This window comes from Procambarus clarkii, chromosome 18 (genome assembly GCF_040958095.1).
Source record: "Procambarus clarkii isolate CNS0578487 chromosome 18, FALCON_Pclarkii_2.0, whole genome shotgun sequence".
Lineage (NCBI taxonomy): Eukaryota > Metazoa > Arthropoda > Malacostraca > Decapoda > Cambaridae > Procambarus > Procambarus clarkii.
Window position 1 is genome coordinate 23,532,966 of NC_091167.1, and position 20,821 is coordinate 23,553,786.

General features: G+C 37.6%; 1 protein-coding gene across 7 annotated transcripts in view; it reads right to left on the reverse strand.

Moving 5' to 3' along the window:
• Positions 1-3,166: 3,166 nt before the first annotated feature.
• The window catches only part of Clc (clathrin light chain), a 29,139-nt gene continuing 11,484 nt past the window's right edge, over positions 3,167-20,821 (reverse strand). For 4 of the 7 annotated variants that reach the window (XM_045736491.2, XM_045736486.2, XM_045736492.2 and 1 more), the window contains 5 exons: positions 14,163-14,201; positions 11,648-11,737; positions 9,151-9,262; positions 6,991-7,002; positions 3,167-4,213 (listed from right to left, as the gene is read on the reverse strand). In XM_045736491.2, the coding sequence (XP_045592447.1) occupies positions 4,039-4,213; positions 6,991-7,002; positions 9,151-9,262; positions 11,648-11,737; positions 14,163-14,201 (428 nt within the window). In that variant the 3' untranslated portion in view covers positions 3,167-4,038. The remainder of the gene's footprint in view (positions 4,214-6,990; positions 7,003-9,150; positions 9,263-11,647; positions 11,738-14,162; positions 14,202-20,821) is intronic. The other 3 variants (XM_045736490.2, XM_045736488.2, XM_069326345.1) reach the window with 3 other exon arrangements.

A 20,821-nucleotide genomic window follows, 5' to 3' on the forward strand; every position in this document is an offset into this window, starting at 1 on the left:
ACATACTCCTGGCGCTGTTATTACACTATTCCACACACACACTGTATATACCCATGTACATGTGTGTTCCCCATAGCAAACCACGAAGCTAGTATGGTGAGCAAAACAAGAGTTACTGCCACACAGTGAGGCACCTCAATTCTCTCCCTCCCTCACCAAAATTCCTCCTTCCTACACACAACGCTAATTATAACCACAATCCTGGTCACTAATACCTGTAAATGAATAATTGACCACAAATTTATTTTGAAAAGGAACCTAGAAAGTCGTTTGAAGATTCCTAGATGGACGAAATAATGCTGTGGTGCTGTGGCTAGCGCTGTGAACATCGTGAACAGCATTGAATCACTGATACTTGAACATTGTACCCAGTCATTATCACTCTCGGGCTCTTCTATAATACTATCATGGCTAAATAAAACAGATTATATATATATATTTTGATAATATTAGGCGATGCTGTGGTCATAAGCTGAACAGCAGCGCTGTGCGCTCATGCTGCGAGTGCCAGCCTTGGTTGCTCACTCACTACTGAGGCTGTCACACCCGGCAATGTGGACCATGTTTTTTTTAAAGATGGCGTCTGTTTACAAGAGCCCTGAGGAAGCTGATGTGAACCCCATGTAGCCGCGGGAGTTTTGAATGGAACGTGAAAAATAAACACACTCGGAGGTGCGTTGCGCACCCGAAGCCTGGGCCTGCAGGCGCGTTGCGCAGTTAAAGGGTTAAGGACCTATCAGAAATGCTGTGTGTGCTAGTGGTAGTACAAGAAATGTACAAGGTAATACGAGAATGTAAGAACTCTTGAATATATATAATCAAAATGCACAATGGTCCACTTAGTTACAAAACATACTATCTAAACCGGAGGAAGGGTTGCCAACTCTTACTCATTTCCATAGTCAAGAATGCCTTCAAAGTATTTCTGAACATTTTTTTTTTGCGTTACTTTTTCCTTTAACGCTTCCTTGTCATCATCCTCATCTTTTCCTCTGGCTTTTTTCTGTAACTAAACCTACAATTTCTTCATCAGTCATGTTTTGAAAGGTTGAGGCATCCTTATCATAATCTATCTACTTATCTATGCCATCTTCTAATGTAGTGTTCAACCTGTGGTTTGTGGAAAATTCCTGGAGATTCACAAGAAATTTTGCCCAAATCTTGTAGCCACTACATGATTTGGGTGCTACATTACTGTGGGTCGAGCAGAGGAAGATTTATGAGAGTAACTTCTTTGTTGCCTTAACTTACCTGGACGAACCATTATATATATTTTATGCTCTTTATGAATATTTTCATGTGCAGGGCTCAGACTGAAGCAAATGTGTCGGAGTGTGTGCAGATGGTAATGCGAGCATGACTGGATGTCGCTCAAGAGTAGTTGTGAAAATAAGGAAGTAGCATACCCAGAGGTTTCGTCCACACGCCGTATGATCCACCGGGAGCACCAAGCTGCAAAGAAGCTTTCTACTGAAATGAACACTGATGAATGACGCAGTGAAGATTAATGAAATTCATAATCAAGCTATGAACTCCAGGCTGTTCATGACACAGTATGGACTCGCACCACCACCGTCTTTTCTATGTAGAAGTAAGGTGGTTATCAAGAGAAAGGGTTCTTGCACGCCTTTTCAAACTGAAGGAAGAAGTAAAGCAGTTTCTGCGAGGCAAAAATCTGACCTAGCAGATACCTGGTTGATACCTGGTTGATGGGGTTCTGGGAGTTCTTCTACTCCCCAAGTCTGGCCCAAGGCCAGGCTTCACTTGTGAGAGTTTGGTCCACTAGGCTGTTGCTTGGAGCGGCCCGCAGGCCCATACACACACCACAATCCGGTTGGTCTGGCACTCCTTGGAGGAAACAATCTAGTTTCCTCTTGAAGATGTCCATGGTTGTTCCGGCAATATTTCTTATGCTCGCTAGGAGTGTAAAGAGCCTTTCAGAGCCTTTCTTAAAAGAAGAATGGATGCAGACGATGAGTCACAAGAACGTAGCTTGAAGATATGAGAACTAAACCACACACCAGAAGATAAGGTGGCGGCAATGTTTCGGTCTGTCCTGGACCATTATCACAATTGACTTGATAATGGTCCAGGACGGACCGAAACGTTGTCTCCATCTCCTGGATGTGTGGTTTAGTTCTCGCGGAATGAATGGCTAAGCTTGCATACATAGACATATTTAACCTTCTTAAACTATTTTTCTCCAGGGGTCTTGAACAAATATTTTTACACCGAGAAATAAAGTGGATGCGTTCAAAAAGAAGCAGACTCTTTGGGATAGTCGCGCACAAGAGGAAGTTATTGAAATGTTTTCACTTTTGAGAGAATTTTTTATTGTTGCTGATGTCATCCAGAATGTCATATTCAACGTAAGTCAACATTTAAGGGGGTTAGCTAAAAAGTTTAATAATTACTTCCCTGAAGATGAGGATCCTCATTAATTTAATCTCTGGATTAATAATTCATTCTTGGAAAACATACAATCATGCGCACTTGATCCTCATGAAAAAGAAAAGCCGATTGAGTTGTCTTCTGATGTTACTCTGGTGTCTAGACAAGATGCATTGTCTTAATTTTGGATATCACTTGAAAAAGAATATCCATCTGAGAGTTATAAAGCTATCAAACTGTTGTTTTTTCGACTTCCTATTTGTGAAAAGACTTTTTCAGCCATGTCGGTAATAAAAACCAAACAAATAAATCAAAGATGTTAATGCAGCACTTCATCTCTTATAAACAACGCTGCAGCCCTATATATAAAATTTTCTAACAGAGTATCAGCAGCAGTAGATGTTGCACGACCTAAAAATTTTAATTTTATTACTTTAGATTTAATAAATAAAATACTATTTACAATGGTTTTTATTTGTCTTAGCCATAAACTGGTGTGCTAGACATTTCTCCTATTTTTGCCAGTCCGCAGATATAAGAAGGTTGAAGAACGCTGTTCTAGTGTTTGTCACCAATTCTGTTCTTGGTTATATCTCTCTGACATAGGCTAGTTCTCAATTTTTCTTCACTAACTTTCTTGGCCACAAATCCTTCAAAATCTGCCTTGTTATCTTTCTCAGGAAATAGACCTGATGCAGGCCAGAAATCAGGAATAGCCAACTTCCTTCCAAAATATGCGTAACAAAAATATTTCAAAGGGTAACAGAAAAAAAACTTTTCATAAACTCTCCCTAGTTTAATATATACCGTTTAAATACATTAGGAATGTTTGAATATGCTGGCTATTTTGTTAATACACATTATACATATATATATATGTTACACAATCTCTTAGACATCATACATTGGTATAAAACCAAATGTTTTATAACCTAATTACTCAGGTATTTGAAAGTGTTAAATTTACACAATGAGTTAATACAGAACATGTATTAAAAAGTAATGTTGTTCTCATATACAAACAGATGACATACTGAGAAAAACCTGTTACAAGTCAGTACACAAGGAATTTTACAGAAAATTTAAGAAACTTCAACATAAATGATACACTAAAGTACTGTATGAAGCAAAAGCCTATCTACTTAAGCCTCTGCAGAAACCTTGCCAGTACACTTTTGCACCATACAATTTTAAGTTCCAAAGCTGACTATCACCAAGCTCTCGACCTCCTATATCGCCTTCATCAGTTTTAGTTTAGTTCATTAATTATGCACCCCATACATTGCCCTCATCACTTATGAAAAGTTGGATTCCTCCAAAACTTGCCGAACTAACATTTTTATTTCACGCAGGCCAGGATTAACATTTACCATCTTGCATGGACTTCCAAGGTTAGAGCTATTATTGGTTTCTTTTGTATAGTTCAACAGATGGCTAAACTATTTTATGAAGTCTATTGATTAAAACTAGTCCAAAGTTAATTGTATCGTGTACTCATGCACTAAACCTGTTTATGACCAGGATGAATATACATGAATGATATTCACTGTAGTCTTTATGGAAGCAAATAATACATCTTCAGATACTTATATGTTAACTATTAATAAATGAAGCACAGAAACCTAAGTATATTCAGTCTACAAATATTTAAGCCTTGATAGGTGGATTTTGCTTCACCTGCAGGATGATGGAGCGCATACGAGAAATGTCTCTAGATGATTTGGAAGTCTTGGGGTTAAAATTGCACAACTTGGTTATACGCTCCCATTCCGTCCCTGGTTCCATCTTCGCCGTATCAGCCACTAGCTCTTTCTCGGCAGACCTGCCAGAAAATTTAACAATTTATTTGTGTGTCTTAAATTTATCCTTATCTTTGAGCAATTTCCTCTAACATGCCAATAATTCACACTGTGTAACACCCACAATTCTACTATACCCTCCTGAGACTGATGGATGCCTACTACATTCACAAAAGTGCCACTACACACACTACCACAAATATTACAATTTTTATCACCACTCCAATTATTGTACCACACTGAAGTCTAACATGTATGTACTGTATACCATATCTTAAATTCTTCCTCTTGGGTAGTTCTGCTCCATCCTTTAACACAATTGACTATAAGCATCCTATACTGTTAATTATCCAAGCTTGCAGTATAATTTGGCTAATGCTTCACTCAGTGTGTGAGCCAAACTACCACCCCTAAAACATCTGAAGTAAGTAATTACCAAAAAGGTGGCACCACACCAGGAAGGCTATGTAGCACCATCAAATGTGCAGGATAATCAGAGGGCGCTAAATATCACCAAGGATGCCAATACGAGAACAGAAACGCATAAGGCGAACGATATCAAAAGTATCCGAGTCTCCAAGAATACTATCAAGAGACAAGCGACTGCGGGAGACTGTCGGAAAACAAGACACGCTCGTCCCGAAAGTCAGGACATTCCACACCGTAAGAGGGACAATGCAATTAGAACAATAAGGAGCAGGGCGGCGCTCCATCAAGTGACCATGAGTTAAGCGAGTATGGCCAGACCCGTGTACACGTACACGTGTACGTGTGTGTGTGTGTGTGTGTGTGTGTGTGTGTGTGTGTGTGTGTGTGTGTGTGTGTGTGTGTGTGTGTGTGTGTGTGTGTGTGTGTGTGTGTGTGTGTGTTCACACACACACACAGCACCATGCGTGTTTCGTTTGATTTCGTTGCCACAGTTTAGTGACCTACGGCCTTGAAATAATATTAAAAATAAATTGGTTCTAAAATAAGTTTTTTTATCTCTCTTATTATCCTAATAATGTTACTAAACTAAATATATAACCCAAAAATATATAATTTGATGTTAATCCAATATTTGAGAGAAATTTATGTTACTGGATCTGGCTTAAACACCAGTCTACTGCAAGGCGTATAGACCTAGTCTGCGTTCATAAAGTAGGCATCCAATGCCGTTAGCTTTGTCTGCGAGTGACGTGTTTGTCCGCCGGTGGAAGAATAATCGTGAAATTTACCATTTTTAGACTTCAGCTGTATTATTTATACAACAAGATGTCTCAAGGGCTTGCTAATCATGCTGTATCTACAAAGAGGAAGAAGAGTTTTTTATCCAGTGAGCAGAAATTAGACATCATAAACATGCACGTGGCTACTCCGTTTCTAGGCTGGCCACAGAATTTAATGTTGGGAAAAGTACGGTGTGTGATTTCACTAATTTCTTTGTCATCCTCTGTAAGAAACTTCACTTGTAAGAATAGCCAAATACTGACAGTGGTGCTTGACTTTGATTTCACATGTGTGAAGAAAGATTTAGTTTTTTCTTTATCTCTTGTATTGCTTTCTGTTCTAGTTCTTTCTGATCTTTTGCCTGAAACACTATGCGTACTAGTGGCTTTAGGTATTGTATGTACTACCTCTATCTTTAAATCAAACAATGTTTGTACTGTAACTCTGCAACTATGTATGTACTTTTCCTAAATATATTATTATTATTATAGTTGAATTTCTTCAATCTGATAAGAATGCCAGTCTCTGCTCGATTTCTTCAATCTCCGTTTTAAATTATTCTTTCTTTGTAAGGAGAGTAGTGCCTGCTTAAGCATTTCCGTTATTTTTTCCTTCATTTGTAGTGTCGTCTGCATTCTCTATCTACTGTACATTGGTCCTCTTTCTGGCTTTCCACAAAGAAACATGTTTCAGACAGACTTTATATGCTTTGGAAGTCAATTGTTCTATTCCTTGCATGGGACTTATTAATTAAAACAGTTTCCCACTGAAGTTTGAACATTCCCTTTTTAATTTTTCTTATGTCTATCCTTTTATTATTGAAATTAAATCTTGAATAACCTCTCTCGCTTGACCATTTTTTTAGGCCTATTCGAGTATTTATGTTAGTTTACACTTCAATGAGCTTGTGATCTGAGTATGTGGTATCTGTGATTGTAATATCACTGATTATGTCTTCATTGTTTGTGAAGATCAGATCTAGAATATTTTTGTTCCTAGTTGGCTCTGTTATCTACTGGTTGAGTGGAAATTTGTCATGGAATCTAAGTAGTTCTCTGACCTGTGGTTGGTTATTTCCAGAAAGATATCCTGGTGTAATATTATTGTTTGCCATTATTGTTTGCCATCTTGGACTGAGCAGGTTGAAGTCTCCTAGGAAGGTAATATCAGGTATTGGATTTGCCAGATTGTCGAGGCAAGTCTTTTGTTTATCTGTTCTGTGAATTCCTCAACCATTGCATTTGGTGGTCTGTATATTAGAATAACGAAATTAGTTTTCTCTATCCTTACTCCCAGTACAGTACTTCCACCACCTCGCTTCTAGAGTTAAGGAGCTCTGAGCATACAAGGTCTCTCTAATATATAAACCTACTCATCCATGTGACCTATTTACTCTGGCACGTCTGTATAAATTAATCAATGTATGTCCTAATATCATGCTTTTCAATAAACTTTACACATATAAATCTAACAAGCCCAATTATTAAAAAAAAATTAGGTTTTTCTGCTACTTAAGAAAACTTCTACAAAAGTGATCTTTGTACAAATGCTAAGAAATTAATAGCTTGTAAATATGACATGCAACACTTACTTGGATGCCTCCCTTGAAGCATGAAAGTTTGAATCAAAATTACACTTGGGACTAAATCATTTATTACAAATAACAAGTGACACTTTGCTTAAGATTGTTCACGAGGAGAAAATCAGTAGGAGCCATGAGGAGGATTGGAACCCATGTGCCGGCCACCCCCAGGCATGCTCTAGACCAGCCACCACACAGGTTCCAAACATCCTCGTGACTCAAACTTATTTTCTCGTTGATACATCATGTTAATGTGATTTCTTTGTATATTGTTCTTAATATTAAGGCTACCAGATGACATTTCATATTAAACACAGTTAATGGAGAAAGCTCAAGATGGACACATCTGCTTTTAATAGACTACATATAATGAAAACATAAAAGTTAAACAAAAATTAAACTCCCTTACACTGCCCAAATTAAGATACAAACACACATTTGTTTCTAACTGTTTCAGAAGTTTGTAATACATACATAATATTACCACATCAACTGAGAAATGGTTAAGATCACTCATTACCCATTAACCCCAGCACTGTGCATACCGAGCCATCTTGATTGACGGATGGTGCACTCGCCGAGAAAACTCGCTTGTAGCGAGTTGTAGGAAACGATTCAAACTTCTACGTTTACACTCGCATCCTCTTCCTCAGGACTCCAGTAAAGAGATGCCACCATGAAAAAAATCATCTGCATCCTTCCTGGCTATGAGAGCCTCAGAGTACTGCCAGAGTGACCAAGGCTGCCACATGCAGGAGCTCACAGCACAGTTGTGCAGGTTGGAGCCATAGCACCACTTAATAACTGACAATAAGTACATAACTACAATAATTTGCAATGATAATGACAGATAATTCTGATAGTAAGAAAAAATATGTACAAGATTTAGATATCTGTGAACACAATACTAGTCATGAGGTTCATAGCAAGAGGAAGACATTCACAGCACACAGCCGAGGTGCAGTCCTCTACCCATCACGAAACCTGACCTAAAATATAAACTTGTGGAAAATGCTTCTTATTCATGATTTAGTGACAGGAATCTGATGATAATAGTGCTGTGGCTGGATGTAGCAATGTGTGTAGTATACTGAAGGCATTTTGCTTCGTCAGGTGAAGTCATCTGCACGAAGCCTGTCATCTATATTGTGTGCCAATGAGTGGCACCAATACAGTACTTGTAACCATAAACATGTGTCATGTACCAAACAAAATACATTCACATGAATACATTTTGTTGGGAGGCAGCAAGACGACTCAATACAGACTATGGCAGAGTGGAAAATGGAACATAAATAAAATGGGTAAAGAAGCACTGTCCACTGGAAAGTGCCCCACACAAGGGCATTGTGGCGTACAGTGACACATGGCACCGTCCTGTTCTTCACAGGTGAAGAAATAAAACAAATAAGAGCCATGAAGAGAACCTTAGAGAAAATCTCTGAAGGAGTAATACCAAAGCTAAATAAAGTAAAGAAAAATACAAGGAAGGAGAGGCTAGCAAGCACCAAACTACACAAGGGCTGAAAATACACATTGTGCCCCTTTTACCGCTGGATGTAAACAACATTGGAAAAACAAGCAAGGCAGCACACTGACAAAAATGTTTCATGGTAAATGAAGAAAAAATACATAAATAAACTGGTAGTGGATATGATATGAACTTGTACTGTACTGTACAAATTAACAAAAGTTTAATAATAATAATAAAAAAAGAAGACTTCAGTGCCACCAGAAGCAGTACAAATTTGAATATGACAATACATCTGATCACCACAAGACGACAAAACAGGAGCAACACCACTTATTAGCAAGTGACTTGTGGGTGGGGGGAGAGAGAGACTATGTGCACAGTTACTGCTTGTACAAGTTCCAGGCCAGGACTAGGCATAAAACTCTACATTTATTTAGTGCTGTATATATGAAGTTGATTTATGTTATTAAATGCTATGAAAAGCTTTCATGCAACAAGTTGTGCTAGGGTAGTGCATGACGACACATTTTCTAATATGATCCAAGTAAATCAACACCAGGCTATAAATGTCCTCAAGACAAAATATCAAACATTATCAATAATATTAGCAACTCATAAAATGAATAAAACAAAAATTTGTAAACAAATACTGTATTAGGTAAATCTTGTTTTAAAATGATATTGCAAGAACTCACCTGTTGGCTTGACGTGTCTTTGCAACTTGTTCTTCATGTTGCTTGTACCAATCTTCAAGCTCCTTCTTGGCTTTCTCCTTCAGCTCAATCTTGCTGACTTCCTCGGCAGCATCTGCAGAAATACCAATACATGGTACAGTACAGCCAGTTAATAAGCAGTAACTACTATTTTTTTGTTTAAATATATATACAAGAGTTCTTACATTCTTGTAAAGCCACTAGCACACATAGTATTTCGGGTAGGCCCTTAATCCTAATTTCCCCCCGGAATATAACCCGCCAAATCGTTTAACAACTAGGTACCCATTCACTGCGGGGTGAACAGAGGCTACAGTTGAGGACTGGCACCCGGTTAATCCTCCCTGGCCAGGATACGAACCCAAGCCAAAGCTCGCGAAATGCCGGGCGAATGTCTTACCACTGCACCACGGAGACATTTGTTATTCACTAGTCGTAATACTGCTAACTTTTAACTACAGTAGTGTGTAGATGTCTGAATTTGGAGACGTGTTGTTCAGCAGTTTGAGCACAAGCCCAACTATTATTTTAGAATTACAAGATAATAACTTCAGCTATTTTTACTAGTTTCCACAGGTACTCAAAATCTATTGCATTCATTAAAATTTTTTTTGCTTATTGCCACATAATAAAACTAAGCCCTCAAACATTTTGAGAGAGAATCCTGTGGCCAGTGTAACTAATCAAAATAGCCTTCCATATCCATTTGCAGTGTAGCGGAGGGAGAGAGTTGGTGGGGGCTGTAATCCACCTTCACCTCGATACAAGTCATGTAAATTAACACTTTCATCACAGAGTTACAGCCCCGCTCCTGTGCCAGGAGCCAGGCAAGTCCACTACGGGCTCACCATAGCCCGTGCTACTTTGTACATTCATCGTCATGCATAATATTAAAAATTAAATTTTGCTCTTCGCATCTATTCTCTAGAAAATTCATTTGCAAATATTTTGGCACCAAATTTATAGTTATAACCCAAGAAAGAACAGAGAAAACGTGAAGTATAGATATTTTAATGGATCGCAAGGAGGGAACCGCCGAATGCATCAGGTTTATGTTCTGCAAAATGCAGAGACGACAAAAATCTAGTTATTATAAACACACTTTTGGTTCTACATCTATCAACTAGACAATTCGTTTGCAAACATCGACACCAAATTTACTGATATAACCAACAAATAAGTTAACACTTCCCTGGATTTTCCACTTGGAATTACGGGTGTTTTGCTTAACCGCTTGTCGGATCACGACGTAAATTTACGGACCGTGTTTTATATTGGGTATTTACTACTCGATCGACTTGGGGTTTGTATGAATATGTTTGCCATTAAATTTTCGTTTTCTCTAATAGGCACAGTGCCTATTTGAGAAAACAGCAATGTATTGTAACTTAGAGGAGAGACTATCGAGTTGGTGACAACGAGGGTAATCGCCCACTCCACACACTCTTGTGTTGGCCGCGATCATGATTCTACATTTATATGCATATGTCTGTGTAGAAAATTTTATTCCGAACACTACACAAACAAAAAAAATGGTGTGAATCAAGTATAAACTTGAAAAAACATGAGCAAAGTAAAAACTTTTTACGCTCATGGGTACAAACACGCGTAAGATTCGCGTAAGATTTTATTCGCCGCAAATTTATTTGACGCTCTGTTGGCCAATTCTACCCATGTTCTTATAGAACTTTCTATTGCGAACACATTGCTATAAAAATGAAATACGTAGCTCGAGAAATAATGTCAGGACAGTGAAATAAGTATAAACTTTCAAAGCGCTGCATCACAACAGTGTCGTCGCTGCTGAAATCACGGCTAACGCTTCGCCCAGTTCCCACACTCGTGCGGAACATAATTAGACATTGATAGGCATATGTCTGGGTGGGGAATTTTATTGCGAGTTCAGTGATATCAAAATAAGCGCTGTAGGATGACTGTGAGGCTGGCAACAAACGAAAGAGTAGGAACATTTACTTCCTGTTTGGGTGTCACGGCGAGTCATCTTCGTGTTTATTTACTTCGTGGTGGGATAGCAAATGCTTTGGTGACATTTTATGCATATGATCTTGTAGAGAATTTTATTGCCAACGCATTGATACTAAAATGAAAAACGTAGCTCGAGAATTGATGTTAGGAGCGTGAAAAGATTATACACTTTTTTGTGTTTACGCTTGAGCGCTCAGAACGCCGCGCGCACAAGGCGCTTTTTTTTTTACCGAGTGCCGCGCGCACTAAAGTGTTAATATTTAATTAGGTTGCATGAATCCCACACTCCTACAACAAAGCTACTCAGATCCACATTTACTTGTATATGCAAGCAGCATCTCCATATTAAAAGGGTTGCTAATTTGTATAATCATGTAATTAACTTAGTTACACATATCAACATTTATAACAAAATTTCTTTGCTATACAGCACTGTATAGGACTATCAAATTTGTAGCGGCTTTTAGCCTTCTCGTGATAATATTCAACATACCCTTCTGCTCCAGACGAATCCTTTGCGCCTCACGCCAGATTTTGATTTTCTCTGGATCCTCCCTTGGCACATATGGGATAGGAGACCGAGCTGAAACCAACAAAAATCCGGATCATACAGTGCAGTCTAGCTTTAATACCTCATGTTAATGTGACAACTATTCAGTATGCCAATTCACCATTTTTATAATTATTCAGTAATACCTATCCAAGAAATATTTACCTTATTTTATTCATTTAATATAATTCTAATATTCAGACAAAGATGACAGGTAAATTATGGCACAAACTGTCACTTTTAAAGCTAGAAATTCTGCATTACTGTATTTTGTTTTTAAAAAGTTCTACAACTTATTGAATACACATTTAACACAACACATAACGGTTGAAACGTTTGGTACAGCTCAAAATTAATTACAGGAAATGCAGCTAATTGGCCACTTTTAACATTTCAGTACTACATTCACTTTTCTTTCACGTTACGTTTGTTGATAAAATTAACATTATATTGTATACTGCATAATAATCCACAACAAAATAATGGTAATGCACTTTTCCAAATTCTGCACAAAAGTATAAGCCAACAAACTATAATTACTCCTAAGCACACAGCCAAGTGTTCCATGCAAAGGCTTCTCTTTAAGCTAGTTAAGGCATATCTAAATGCACTTCACTTTTTTCCCAGTGCCAACATCCTTATGTATTTAACATTCATAAGCAGCCCTCTTTTAAACTTTCGGAAAATCATATTGTAAAGCCCTATTTAAGTTAAACTAAATCACACCCTTAATCGTTGACTACTCTGCGAAACTGAACAAGGAGTCATCATGTACTTACGCAACTCGTAAACTTGCACATCTTTCAACATTAATGGCAGATTTGTTTACATTTAATTGAGTCTACAAGTTTCAAAACATCACAATCCAAGGTTATCATCAGTATAAACAACTTCAGAGAGTTTTGAAGGTCAAGATCTGCTTATTAAATGTAGACAAAGCTGCCATGATTAATGAAGATGTACAGGTTTATTGAGTGGTTGCATAAAATGCTTGATGAATCCTGGCCCTGATTAATTTCCTACAATCTAGTTATTCTATGTATATCTCTGATCTTACTTCTTCCCGGGAGCTTCCCATTAAGAGGTGACAATAACAAATGCTTCACCAAGAGGCTGTATCACCGCACAAGCCTTTCAGTCTTTTAAGTCCTCTAAACCCTCCCAAACCCTCTTTTTCATATACAAAACATGGGGAATTTTGCAAAATACAAAATTCAGGACACAAAGGCATACTCATATTACAAAAACCGTATGAAAGTATCATTTGTTTATTACACAAATTGGCATATAAAATGTTCTGATATAACGAGCTGTATTTTAACTGCTTTATGCAAAAAGTTAAGTTACCTCATTAAATGCAGTAAAATTCATGGGAGCTCCTATAAAATTTGTCAAATGCCTTAAATTAAATAATCATCACAAAGTTATAACCTTATAAAACCTCTTTAGTGAGAATATACAGTATAGCTTTACCCTTTCAAAAGTGAATTTAGATATCCATTCTCAAAGTTGTCAACACATTGGAACACTAGTTAAAAATTAAATTCATTAAAAACAAAAAACAAAAAAAACAAAAAAAATCTACTGTAGGGTAGACATTCCTTCCCAGATCCCCTCTTCTTCTGAAATCAAAAACTCTCAAATACTGTATGCAGCTTGGAAAATGATTACATTAGGAAAATCAAGGAAGTAACCCCTGCCTCCACCATATGAAAAAGCTGGCTTAAAAAAAAAGTGTGTGCATAATTTCAACAAGAACGGCCTTCTCTTAGTAAGCATCTAAAAAAAAAAAAAAAAAAAAAAAAAAAAAAAAAAAAAAAAAAAAAAAAAGCGTTGAATGTAATGAAACTCCATTTTCTGGGTGAGCCCCAGAGGCTCCCTGAAGTTATCCAAACTGATATGTGGTATATTAGTTTGGGGTCATCAGTCACAGGAGTCCTTATGTCTACCAGGGACCACGAGCCATAACCTGGACCTCTCACAGAGGCACAGGGAGCAATAGCCTATGAGCACTTTACATTTAAACAATGTCATAATTGCCATCAACCAGGGTAAGGTAAGACAGTAAAACTGTAAGACTGTGAAAAGTAACACAGAAAGGTAGGTGAATCAAAACAGACCACTGTCTTGGTTAACCTGTGGAATCTACATCTGAAAAGATAAAAATGACTCCCCTAGAAAGAAACTCCCAACAGAAAAGTGGAAAACAAATAAAATAACACAAGGAATACAAAACAGAAAGCTGTACATTTTTTTACTGCTCTACACAAGGTACTGGAATCCTGTAAACCTAATTGCTATGAAAATAAAAAGTAGTTGTGCACGAAGTAAATTTCAGTTGCCCATAAATCTGGACCTGAAAAATGCATAGAATATATATAAACAAGCAATCTTTACTCTCTACAAACAGCATGCACATTTAGCCCCTTAGGGCTGTAGGTGGCCTTTACCGACTCACCCAGGTCAGGTTCAGATGTGGGCGCTGCTGGTGCAGATTCTGCAATTGCAAGAAGTGTCAGAGCAAACAATATATATTTATCTTTCGCCACAAAAAAGAATGCCTTCCTCTGCTTCATAATGGTACAATATCAATATTTTATAATCATGGCTGGAATGAAAATAAGTTATGCAAGCTGTCCTCATGACAAACAATGTAATATTGTATTGTGTAGAGAAGTACTCCATATATTTATACATATCAAAACCGAACCAAATCTAAAATCTAGCCAAACGTGTCAGTTTGTTAAGTTGGGTTTCACTCCAAACAAAACAGTACTGTGCTGTATTCACATTATGGGTATATGCACACAGTATCAGCAATATGGTATGCATTTTAATTCAACATGTGTAAACTGGTGCTTAAAATTGAGCTCAATCCAAATGAGTATGGTCTCAAACACAATGTGCATCATACTACATGGCTTGATATATCATATACTAAACTAGACTTATCTGTATACAGATATAATTCACACTACAATTCACTGTTTTACCATGGCATGATTCTGGGTTGTGTTACAGTAGAGCCTCATTTACATCAACTGGAAAAATAAGCACAGAAACAGAGGAACACACACTCAACATACAACAACAAAAACTGGCTCCAAAGCATTGTGTGTAATGTGAAGGGGGGAGTCAAATAAAACTGAAATATTACCCAAAGTTGTAGCTTTCTGCACAGAGTTCATTGTTTTTATTTGACTCTTCATTCCCTTAAGCGCACACATCAAGTTCACACAATTCATCAGAATGAATAGAACAATAGCGTTTTCATAAGTTGATTTTGAAGATTAAAACTTTTAATGCTAATACAACTATTATTAATGTACATCAAGCTTTAATACAGAAAGAGTATGTTACAAATTCAGTCTGACTTACAAAACATACAATATAACCTTGATAATCTACTTCAATTCCAACAGATATGGCAAATTCTGACAACTTCGTAATTTAGAAAATATGCAAATGCAGTCATTTCATTGTAAGGCCATAATTCATGGAGGAAGGGGTTGAATAATAATTTACTGTGTCAGATAATTAGAGCAGTAATGGCAGGCAAGTCTAACTTAAACAGAAAGCATTCCCTAAAATGTGTTCAATGACCAAAAATGTTAAAATAGCCATTATTTTCATTGACTCCCATACTAAAAGTCAAAATGCATTAGCCCAAAATATTTTAACTTTTGAACATTTTAAATACTGTAAATAAACACAGTACACTAACGTAACCTACAAGTAAGACGACAAACTGAACACTAACCACACATGAAAAATCCAAGTGCTTGCAAAAGTTTGGGATTTATTGTTTGGCAATTTATTGTCTGACAAATATTCTTGATCAGATATGGTCACACTTGTGAATGGTGGTGGAGAGGATGAAAATGGTGGCCATGCTACAGAAGAGGTGAAGAACATTTTGACGGAAACTTGCCCCCGTTTATCAATCATGGTAGCATTGTAGCTCTTGTAGCATGACTTCACTTCACATATCCCACAATTCACTTCACTGGTACATTCTTAGTTGGGAGCATAAACAGCAAGTTTTATTCATTTTTCTGATAGCTTTAGCTAAGATTGGTTGCATGTCTAAGAAGCTTCATTGCCATCATACTTTTCCACTGAAACTACATCATTACCAAAATGGACCAATTCCTCCTCTTTAATTGTTCAGTGAGTGTCCAACATTTTCAGCACATTAGCCTGATGCATTTAATAAAATGAATTTTACAAAATTACAGATATGATCAAACAACTGTTGAAAACCAGTTGTCATTCTTGCATACTGCAATTTTCTCCAGAATGCATCTAATGTAATTTGTAGCTTCCTTCTGAGCCATAGTAATGCTGTTATTGGCATTTGTGACATTGTAGGATAGCCAGATCTCTTGTATTGTCTGCATGACCTTACCCGCATCTTTAACAATCTGATGCATCATCTGATGCATGTACAGTAATGTGCTGTAATATGCACTAAAGGTTTCAATACTACCATGATCAACTGACTTTATCAATGACATTTTTTAAAAGAAATTCCATCAAATTCCACATATGGTAATATGTGACTGGATCTAGGGAATTATCAACTAGCAATGATCAGTGAGCCAGATTCTTTGTGCTACAGTATTTTCCAATAATTGGAGAAATAATTCTTGAACCAATCAGAGAACAGACTAGTAGTAATCCAAGCTTTCTTACTAGAGAGCCAGATGAAAAATCATCAAGATCTGACAGCCTTTAAAAGCCCCTTGGTGTTTCTACAGTGTCTCGTGTTTTCTCTGATCAGTTACAGCCCCGCTCCTGTACTAGGCAAGTCCACTACAGGCTCAATATAGCCCGTGCTGCTTGGAACTTCTTGTTCCAAGTAACTGAATCTAAAAACAACAACATTTCTCAACAAGCAGAGGCTTACAGTTCCCAGTGTTAGATATACAGTACACCTGCCCACAAGCTAAGCAAGCCAGTCATTGGTTGCCTTAAAAACTTTTTTTTTTATACTATGGATAAGAATGTGCTTGCTGACATTCTCTTCCAAACTAACCTTGATTACTCAGGGAAGTAATCACCATCCTAAAAAATCTATAAAAAAAAAATTCACTTGTGTGCCTCGCCTATTACAGTATAGCCACTCAGTGCCTCATCAGCTATCCTGATGTTTAAGGATGTAAGAAAACAATTTAAGTACGATGGCTTGGAAAAATTACGAGAAAATTAAAAAAAAAATGCTAAGAGAGGTACAAGAGAGTGGATAGAGTACCTCTCAGTAAGAGGGGAGGTAGAAAGACAATTGGAAAACATTGTAGATAAAGTAAAGAAGCAACCCAAGTCACTTCACAGCCACACGAGAAGGAAAACATTTGAAGACCAGATAAACTAAGGATTGGAGAGGACTCGTCCACAGAGAATACCAGAAGTGTACGAGGAACTGAACAGGAAATACCAGGAGCTCATCACAACAGAGCAAGGGTGTAGTGTGTATTGTGATATATTTATATAATAAAATGTGTAAACCATTGCTGTACTCAAAATTATGGTCTGCATATTAGTGATTCAATTATGATGTTCATAAAACAATAAACAAATAGTTTTGCTGTTATTACACTATATACACATTATATACAAGTACAGTATCTGCATGTTTTGTTCAACTTAACGAACCACTAAGTTGGTATTGTGAGTCAAAAAGCAACAAAGAATGGCCGCCACACACCAGCCAGCCACTGGCTGCTACTCCCTCCCTCACCTCCTCACTCGCCAACATACTCCTCCCACCATACTGTTTTTGTTTTTATTCACTATACACAGACGTTATTTATAAGTATCTACATGTTTTGTTCACCATATCTGTACATCTAAGCTGGTATGGCGAGTTCAGGCAATAAGAAACGTAGCTACACACAGTCAGCTGGTGGCTGCCTCTCTGATTCAAGATGAGGCGCACTAATATTTCTCCTCCAACAATATTGTTTGTGGTGTTATTACACTATATACACACATTATATATAGGTATTTACATGTTTTATTCAACATAACTGTACAAATAAGCTGGTATGGTGCCCAAAGACCATAGTGGCCACCAGTACACAACATGACATGTCATGCAGATGAAGCCACCTTCCTTGCCAAATGGCTGCTCCCAACATATTCCTTTTGCTGTTATTACACTATATACACATTTTATATACAAGTATCCACATTTGTGTTCACCATAGCGAACCACAAAGCTGGTACAGTGAGACCAGACAGTAAAAGGTGGTTTCACAGAGTCAGCAGATAACGCTGCCACCTTCCCCACCAAGATTACTCCTCCCACTACAGCGCTAATTATTGCCACAATCTTGCTATGTTCAGAATTCTGGTCATTTTTATCACAGTCAGGGATCTTTTGTAATACTATCATCGCTAAATAATAGCATGTACATATATATTTTGACATTTTAGGCGATGCTGTGGTCACAAGCTGAACAGCAGTGCTGTGAGCTCATGCTGCGTGCGCCAGCCTTGGTGGCTCACTCAGTACTGAGACTCTCACACCCAGGAATGTTGCCCACGATTTTTTTTCTAGGTGGCGTCTGTTAACTATCGGTCATAGCTGGACTATAGCTGCCCCTATCCCTTGCAGGGCATTTAAAATCATGCGCTAGAGCCTCAATCATCTGTATGAGTATTGCGCGGTTTTAGTAAAGTTACTCCCATCGTCTATATATGTATTGCGCGGTCTAAGGATTAAAATACGTGGATGGTAGATTATTAGAGAAATTATTCATGCTCTTGGATGGTAGATTATTAGAGAAATTATTCATGGCCTTGCGAGTCCAAAATTGGTATAAGCAGCAGTTTTATGGTGCCCATATCTCAAAAAGGACATCAATAAACTGGAAAAGGTGCAAATTGCACGCAACTAATTGGCTTCTGGAACTAAAAAAAAAAAAAATCAAGAGCTACGAGGAGACCCTAGCGGTCTGAAATATACCAAAGCTAAAAGAAGAAAAAGAACATATCACTACAAATCCACAAGGGCAGTGACGAGGATTCGAACCTGCGTCTGGGAGCATCCCAGACACTGCAGACACTGACACTAAAAGGACAGCCTATTGACATAGCTCGGGTGTGTGGGGGGGGGGGGGGTGTAAAAGCCTGGTTTGTGCCTCGGAGAGGCTACGGGATCCAGTAAGTTCAGTAGAACTTCGGTTTCAACCCTTTTAACCCTGTCATAGCTCAGTCGGTTAAGGCAGTGTCTGGGATGCTCCCAGATGCAGGTTCGAATCCTCGTCACTGCCCTTGTGGATTTGTTCATTTGATGCATCACGTTAGTGTGATCTCTGTGTGTGATATCACTACATATAAAATAAATACTCGTAAAGTAACAGGAAAAAAAATTGGTTAAAACTACAACTTCAAGAACAAGAGGACAAGTTCAAACTGAAAGAATGGTGGGCTCTCAGCTAGACTTGCTAGCCCATTGTTGCAATGCTGTGCAGTTGCTATTGCCCTTATCCCAGGCTGCAATACCCTTGAGTTGGGAATCAAATTTCATTTACAATTCAGCTGGAGTACATGGGAAGACATACTACTTCTGGTTATGCACGCAGAGGATAGTGTTACACATCTCACTTGTGTACTCATGGAAGCATTGTCACCACATTGTGGTGACAATGTAAAACAGAAACAAGCAACACTTAGTGGGCCAGCCAGAGGCTTAGGGCCCGCGCAGGAATATCCCTGCAAAAAAAAGTCCTCCAGTCATTTACACCTCTGTGCACAGAGATGGTCCAAGTAATTTTAGACATTAAGAAAACAAAAGTGAAGAAAAAAATTTTGAAGTTCACTTCTGCTAACAGTGGAAGATGGTTGGAACAAGTGAGGAGGGAGTGGAGGCCAAAAATGTCAGTACTGTAGTTTCAAAGCACCATATGACAGTACAGGGAAGATGGGACACCAGGAGCATAGTTCTTGTCCTGTAACTACACTTAGTTACTGTTATCGCCCCTTCCCCCCCTTTCCAAACATTCATACTTGCTCACTGCATACAAATATGATTTTCCTAGTAACACACTGTAATCTGTACAATGCCTATCTTTGAACTCTTCACTTCATCTTTCCAACTACATCATGGACTGCTCCAGCTACCCTAAGTACAACAGTACAATTATAGTACATATAGTGAAAAATATAATTTGACTACAATATTATTCAGAATGGATTGTATGCAAAATATTGACAAACTGTGTCATACACAAGATACTCTTGTATTATGAACAAGCAGGGATTAATGTACTTTTTCAGTATGGTAATTTATAAAGGTTGATAATGAAAAATTTTTTTGTTATGTTATCTGAATGATTCCTTCTCGAATGCAGTCCTGCTGAGAGTTCAGTGTAATTATTCCAAGACAGCTCATCAACACATTAAAAATATTAAGAAACAAACTTTCACATCTAGAACAAAATTATATTTACCAAATTCACAAATACTTTCCTTTAATTAATTTTAAATTATCAAGGTTTTACTGTATAACATTAATATTGAACTAAAGTGCAAAACTAAAAAATAGGTAGGGAATAACCCCTATTATAAGCAAAGAGCTATTGAGAGCAAGCAGAAATTGGTCACAAATGTCCATGCATTACTAGGCTAACCAAGCAGTGAAAGACTTATCCCAGTCTTTACAAAAACTGGGATAAGACTTCTTATCCCAGTCTTTGTAAAGTTTCTGATAAGCTACTTATCCCAGTCTTTAAAGCACACTACTGAGCATGCTATCACTTCTGGGCACAGTTTCAGGTGGATACAGACTCTCGACAATAGACTACATCAAGCAAATAAGATGAGCATCTGTACCTTGAAGTTAGTGGACAGGCTCTAGTTCCCTGATACCAAACAGACTCGGCAAAAAACAAAAAAAACAAAACAAAAACACTGACTCAAAACTAACCAATTCATATATGGGCATTATCTGTCCACCTACTCTGACTGTCAATATTAATCTACAGAAGGAACAATTAGCATACAGAAGCCTAACAAAAATTAAAAATAATATTCATCAAATTTAATTAATTTCACTTCACAGATTTATGTTGTTAAAGTTTTAATACCTGATCAAATTTACAGATCACTGTA